General features: G+C 37.5%; 1 protein-coding gene across 1 annotated transcript in view; it reads left to right on the top strand.

The window, feature by feature from the left end:
• Positions 1–6,843, top strand: part of HEATR5B (HEAT repeat containing 5B) — a 59,523-nt gene extending 52,680 nt beyond the window's left edge. The window contains exons 34-35 of the mRNA XM_009331039.1: positions 2,733–2,946; positions 4,558–6,843. Of these exons, the coding sequence (XP_009329314.1) occupies positions 2,733–2,946; positions 4,558–4,862 (519 nt within the window). The 3' untranslated portion in view covers positions 4,863–6,843. The remainder of the gene's footprint in view (positions 1–2,732; positions 2,947–4,557) is intronic.
• The last annotated feature ends 713 nt before the right edge of the window (positions 6,844–7,556 follow it).

Raw genomic sequence — 7,556 nt, 5'->3', positions numbered from 1 at the left:
AATCTTTGCTATGTGAAATTTTAGCAAATGAAAAGGTTGGTTACCAGAGAGAGGTGACATTTCTACATTAATGCTGATCTTTTATAATACAAACTAAACCACTTTTTCTGTAGATAAAATTACAGCCCACATTTCTGATGAATTTTGTATTTGTTTGTGCAAAACCTGTGCTTATTTTACATGTTGATACAAAACTCAGTTTGAGCGCAAAAATGTAATTTTGTGGTCACCATCAGAACATCTACAGACTGTGAATCATCTGTCTCCTGATTTCACTTCTGACCTTGGGTTTGTCTTTATGAATTACCTTCTAAATTATTTTCTCACTAAGGAGGGAAACTAAAATGTTGTAGACTGACTTTGTTCAAGCAGGCTAATGCGCCGTATAGTTCACCTTAACTGCTCCAGCTGTTTGAGTGGGTATACAAATCTGCAGGTGGGAGCTAAAGAGAGAAATCTGTAGTGTTTCCACAAGCGAGCGCTGCAGAGATTCCCGAGAAGAAAAACACGCAAAAAATGCTGATGTGTTAGGGTCACAGAGAAGCATTTAAAATCCTGTTTAGACTGATAAGGCTTCTGTGCAGCAGGGCTGGTGTTTTCCAGCGTGGACATAAAATTCAGTTGGTTCTGAAGCCTGACTTCGGGTGGAAAGCTACTTAAAATTTTAGTGTGGGAATGGAAATGTCAGTTGTATTAAGCAGAAACTTTTACGTCATACTCTCTCTCAGCTCTGTATAAACATGTGAACAGTGAGAGAAGTACATCTTTGCCCACCACCCTGTGGTGGGAACGCTGTCAGTGAGCTGGAACTTACCACTATTTTTGTAATTCACAGAGAATGCTTTGACAGCAGCCAGATTGTGTCCACTCTCCTCGCTGATGTGCAGAATATATACTCAGTAATGCTTGCTGTGTGTTAGTTCTAGGTTTTTAAATATAAAACACTCACTGTTGGGATCAGTAACTAGACACCTGTTTGTAACGAAAGCATTATACTTACTGTACTAGAAGCATTGAACTGATAATGGAAAAAACTCTTCTAAAGAAATACCGCTGCCTCATAAGAAACACAGGCGTATTTTTGAAACTATTACCACCTGAAAAGTCTGAAAGGTTAGATAACATGTATAGTAATAACCAGAAGGCTGGTGAGCTCAATTTCATTTTGTCCCAACAAGGGAACTCAGTCTGAGAGACCCTTGTCTCTCAATGCTAATGGGCAAGTTTTACATGAGAGTGTGCCTTACACGCTTTGAAGAAGCCCTGATTTTATCTCACAGGAGGTTTTGTAGACTTCTGTGAATGCAGAATAGTCAAAAGATTTATATTATATAGATGGAATACAAGAAGCTTGGATGAAATTCTGCTGTCAGATGCAGTTGTAAAACTTGAATTATGCATGCATGTAAGAAAAGAGACTCTTACACCTTACTTCGAAGGCTAATCTTAACAGCTAATAAGGAGTAAAGTTTAAAGAATGTAGACAGAAAGGGAAGGGAATTATTTGGAGTGGTATAGAGAGATAGAGGAATAATTTGTTGAAACAGGTCAAAGATGATGCTGAGTAAGGCATTAGGATAAAACGTTCTTCCGGGGAGCTCTGTTAGAAAGTATAGAAACGGTATTAGAAGAAGTGTTATTATTTCAGGCCTTAAAAATTGAATTGTATAAAAAACTTGCAGCCATATACTAGTGAATTAGTAGTGACATGAGCTGCATAACTTGTATTTTCTTACTATTAGTTTTTATTATCTGTCATTTTTATTCAATATTTTTATTTATACATCTGTATTTCCAGTCATCCCCAGATCTCCTCACAGATCATTGTGTTCAATAATACTTCCTCTAGAATGTTTCTGTTCAGCATGTGCTCAATAACTCATCCTGTTTGGACTTGAGTGCAGTTTGAAAGCATGTGCAATGTTTTGCCCTTGTATTTGTTGCGGAGCTTTACCTTTTCAAAAGTTCCGGGTTATTTGTGTGGGATTTTGGAGGAAGATTTTTGTACACCCAAATAAAATGCATTCATAAGTTCATCTAAACAAGATCATCAGTGAGTCATTTTCCCAAACGTTGACTGTAATAATCCCTGCTTTCCAGAGAAAAGAGGGAGGGTGGGGGGAAGAAAATAGAAGGAAGGCCAGGAGAGAGTTCTGTGATCCAGCTCACTGTATGGCCATGCATATACTCCTATGGTACTACCAGCACAAGATGGAGAATAGAAGGAAGGAAGGACAGGCCTGCCACTTTTGGCTACAGCCTTGGCTCATGTTAGAGCAGTAAGATCACTTTGATCTGAGTCATTTTTATGGGCTGTTTTACCCTTCTGAGATTGGAATAGCATTTCATGATTTTGCAGATACATTTACTATTAGTGCTGGTAGTTCTGAGCCTTAAAGATGTAGTTCTCTGTGGACCTGTGTGACTGACTTGTATGACATTAACTATTCCTTTATTTTATCTGAGTTTATATTGTTACTACTATTTAGTACCTGCATGTTCTTTCTAACTGGCCTTCCTTTTATTGAAAACTGGGCTAATATTATTTTAGCAGATGGGCTGTGTTGCAGCTTTCCTCTTATTCAGTATGTTTCCTTCCCCTTTAGTTGTCTTTTTTCTTTTTTTTTTTTTTTGGTATCACGTGTATCTGGCCTACATAGATAACAGTTTATTAGAATTCCCTTAGTTAACAAATAACTTTCAGGACAATGTATTTATCTTGATTTGATTAGGTTCAAGCCAAGTGTTACCAACTCCTGCTTTCTGTGTTCCAACACACCAATCGTGCCCTGTCAACTCCATATATTCATTCATTGGCCCCTATCATGGTTGAGAAGTTGAAAGCTGTGGAAAGGAGCCGCCCAAACAACAACCTGGAGCTGTTAGCAGTGCAGGAAGGAATTAAAGTCCTTGAAACGTTGGTTGCCCTTGGTGAAGAGCAGAATAGTAAGTATTTAGTTTTTCTAGACAAATGTGTAATGCTAAAATAGAATATTGAACATTAGAAATCTTGCAGTTAGGAACTTGATGGCATAGTCACAAATTAACCATGTCTGTGCAACATGCTTTTGTAATTCCAGTACTAGAACTTTTGTATACATGGACTTGTATAGCACGTACAGTATGATATGCTGTAGCCTTTGCATTTCTGGTGGCTGCAGGAAAAAAAGTTCTAAACATGAACTGCAGTAGCGAGTGATGTTTTCTTCTGTTTGAAAATGAGTAGTTCACACCATTTAAATTTACTTTTCCCCATTGTTCACTTTTATTTATTTTAGCAGACTCATCACTTCTATCAGGTTGCTTCTACTAGCTCAACAAAGTTTATCTGAAAAGCCCAAGAAATTGAATTGTACTGGTCAGAGTATCTTGATTGTAGATGGAGCCTCCTGTTTGCTTCAGTAGATATAATACAGTATTTATAGTTTATCTTTAAGTTCAGTTATTCTCTAACTGAAACAATGCATTTTCTAAAGCCTTACTTGCAGACATTTGGCTTTAAATGCTGATAAAGTTCCTTGTAAAAATATTACTGTTGGTTTTGTGTGTTTCCCTCCCTTTCCCCCCCAACATACTCCCCATTGGTATTTCTCTTCATTGATGATAAAACATTAAATGTATGTTTTCTTGAGCCCCGTTCTGCTTCTGGCACAGTTGTTTGAAACACATGTAAAATGAGAGAGTAACTGGAGCAAAGGAGGAAACAAAACATCTGATTTTTGCTAATGCTGGCTGGAAACAATCACCCCATGAGTATGAATTTAGTCAAAACCTTTAGGGGAAAATCATTAATACTCTGATAACCTACAGAATTTTAGATAAATGCGTTACCATTAATGTTTAAGTTCTTTGAGCTTAAAATTTACAATTAACATGTTACACATTTCAAAGACATACTTGCTTCCTTGCTAGATACAAAAATTAGCCCTATTGCTTAAGTTCAGCTGCTTCTTTGTTCTAAAGATAAACCCTTTTGATCGCTGTGGCATTTTGGACTGTGGCCTCGTTAGGCTGCACTAGCCCAAGTATAGCTGCGGTGCTAGTTTTTGGATTGCAGTCTTCCAGAATGGAGTAATATAGCAGATAATGGTCCCTGACTTTTTCATGAACACTTGCATACTAATAGCGGTTCTGTTATGCTCACCAGGGAGGCTGATATTCAGATTCAATTGAATAATGTTTCTGCCTGCCTGAAAAGTGTTTTGAAATCCTTTAATATGATAGGCACTCTACATCTTACGATCTCTTATCAGTGATCTGCAATGAGGTGGTGCAAGGGCGTCTCTAAAGAAAGTGTCAGGAACAAAGTAACTGTGATGAACAATAATAGAAGTCTGAAATACAATCCTGGTAAGAAAGATTTGAGTGACCAAAGGACAGGAAAGCATCTACATTTCAGTTGTTTTTTATTTGATCATTTTTTAATTACAGTATTTATTGTCAATTCTGAAAACAAAATTACCCTTATCAGTCTAGCAACCGATAAAATTAATTTTCTTCTGTTTTCTTCTCTGGTATGGTTATTACTTTTTTTTTTTCTTCTTCTTTCACTTCTAGGAGTCCAGTTGCTTGCCCTTCTCGTTCCCACTCTGATCTCCTATTTACTGAATGAAAATGCCTTTGCTTCTGCATCTACAGCATCTAAGGATCTTCACGAATTTGCACTTCAGAATCTAATGCACATTGGTCCACTCTACCCACATGCTTTCAAGACAGTAATGGGAGCTGCTCCTGAATTAAAAACACGTCTAGAAACTGCAGTCCGAGCAAGTCAGGCCAGCAAAGCAAAAGCAGCTGCTAGGCAACCACCACCCACAGTACATTCCACCCCAACAATTAAACTGAAAACCAGCTTTTTTTGACTTACTTTTATTATTTTTGGACCATTAAGTAGTCAGAAGTGTTACATTATCCCTGATGTGTGACTGCATATATGTCTGTAATTTTGTGTAATTTGTATGTAAAAGGCTGTGTAATGGAGCTTTGTGTAATTACTTGAAATCCATGCATTACAAGGGAAGTGGTGTTACTTGTATAGATTTTTAGGAAATTGAATGTGATCATATTTATGAATTTGTGTTATAAATTATCCACCAAAAAATCTATTCTCTATCTGACTATATAGTTTTATTTATTTTTAAAAGCTACCCCAAACCTTTGAGTGGTTTTTGAAATCTGGTGATTGTTATCCTACCATTGTGCCAACACACTAACAGAGTGGGGACCGAGGGAAGAGGGAAACTGTTATGCAGTATTTACCATGTACCATGGGGAATTTCAAGTGTAGAAGTATGCACTTTTTCCTTTTAAAAACAAAGTATGGACGGAGATTGTCAGACCTTGTAGATCATTTCAGCTTGCATGAAAAAAACAATGAAAATTTTCAGCCTTTCTCAAGGTGAACGATCAAGCATGCTATCTTAATGAGTTGTCCTTATTTATGTGGTGTATATTTCTTTCAGATCCATTTCCATGCTTGAAAATTAATAAACGATGCAAAGAATCTAATCCCCTATCTCTTCTAAGATAAATTTTAAAGAATGCATCAGAAATTGAGTTTATAAAGAGAACTGCCTGCTATCTGCGTTTTTATAGGTGTAGATTTTGGCCCTTGTAAGGTGCTGTGTGTTAGCAGTCTTCCTGTTCTGCCTGGTTGAATATGATGATTCAGTGCTCTGCTCTTTGTCCGGATTCCTAGGTATTTTAACCTTCCTGCAAGATTTTAGTCTCACTGGATACATCTTATCTGCAGTCCTTGATAAAGTTTGCAGAGCAAAATTACTTGAGTGCGTTGCACCTGTACTGATTAAGGGAGCAGAACACAAGTGAAAGCCAGGCTCCTCCAGTTTTTCCTTCCCCTACCAGGCTTTTCTTTTTGAAAAGCACATGGCTCCCCTCACATCTGAGTGAGTCTGATCTGCAGATTTTGGAGCTTAGAGCTCAAGTGCTGTGCTAACCGTACAGCGCAGAGCCAGGGACTCCCAATGTCGGTCTGCTGCCAGACCTCACCCTTCCTATTGGCGGAAGTGCAGAACCATGTATTTTCTTGTGTATACGAGACTGACTGACATGAATTTTTTGACACTGCTGTTGAATTTATGGGCTGCTATAGAGATCTTCTATACATTTTGCTTTACAGAGAGAAGCCACATAACTAGAAGCCTCAGCTGAGCCTGTTGAGTTTCATCTCTGATGTTTTTCTGGATACTCTGTAAAAACTGCATATTTCAGAAGCTTCTGCTTCAACCCAAATATAAAAAAGGGATAGTAAATGGAATTGAATATGATTAATAGTTGGCTGAAATATTTGTAGATCATTATTTTTGCATAGTCACTTGCCTCTAGTCTCTCTTTTCCTGTAAGACCTTATATAAGCCTTTGAGTACCTATGCAAAATGGAGGACAAGACGATGCTCTTTTGCCCTATTGTATTTGGTGTGTGCAAAATATTTAACATAAAATCAGAACAGCTTTTATTTCATAGTGAATATTTTAGTACTAAAGTGAGGACACAACAAGTGGTGCATACTCCAATCTTTCAAATGTTTTTTTCATAAAGATGTTAACTTCCAAGTCTTGTTCCATTGTCCTACAGGAGTAAAGATACATGCAGAAGTAAAAACAATATGCCATACATGAGGAGGAAAATAATTTCACTACTTTCTTCATTTTTGCGTAGTGGGAATTAATTTGATTAAAATATATCATTTCCTAATAAGCGTTTCCAGCATTACAAAGCTATGTTGCTTAGAAGAAGTTCTGAACCTGTTTAACATTTGAGAGAAAGTATTAAGGAAACCCAAAACACAAATTTTTCAAACACAAATTTTCCAAGTAAAACTAAGAAAATAACTTTATAACTTTTTTTAGATTCCCTCCCCCCCCCCCCCCCCCTCCCCGGTAGTCTAGTAATTAATGACTGATGTTTTTTGAAAACTTTTTACTATAATTGGTTTTTATTTACCTTAATTTTTATCTCGGCACTTTTATGTTTTGGTTAGACTCTAGTTTACAAGATGTCTGAAAACTCAGAAAAGGGGGAGGGAGGGAAGTGTAGCAATCAAGCATAACTAAGTTGGTAGAAAAATAGAAAAAAGTTAGCGGAAGGGAACATGGCACTAGATAGATGTAGAGGGATAGAGAAGGGAGAGGTTTTTCTTTGTGTACTGTGTGACTGTATACAACATGCACAACTTCCATTTGTATACATCCTTCTCCAGTATAGTCCTCGTTTGCTTCTTTGCTTGCTCCTGATACTAAAGGTATAACCATGTGGTTTTACATAATATTTTAGCATCAAATTTCATTTGATTAAAAACCTGACATAACTTGAAATACCCGTAGTGCTTATTGTTCTTTGTCACCCTCCTTTTCATCTTTTCCTTTGTCAATGGCCTTTTTAATGTGCTTTTTCATTAAGCTCGTTTGCTCCGTTTCCGCTTCACGTCTTTCCTTTCTCTCTGCCATTTCCTTCCTTTCTGGGTGAGCCTTGTTTTCCCCCAGTTCCCTGCCGAGGTCCCCCACAGCGCGCTCCCTCTTCTGTGCTGTCACTCCTG

This window comes from Pygoscelis adeliae, unplaced genomic scaffold (assembly GCF_000699105.1).
Source record: "Pygoscelis adeliae isolate BGI_AS28 unplaced genomic scaffold, ASM69910v1 Scaffold218, whole genome shotgun sequence".
In the NCBI taxonomy this organism is placed as follows: Eukaryota; Metazoa; Chordata; class Aves; order Sphenisciformes; family Spheniscidae; genus Pygoscelis; species Pygoscelis adeliae.
This window is presented reverse-complemented; position numbering and strand designations above follow the sequence as displayed.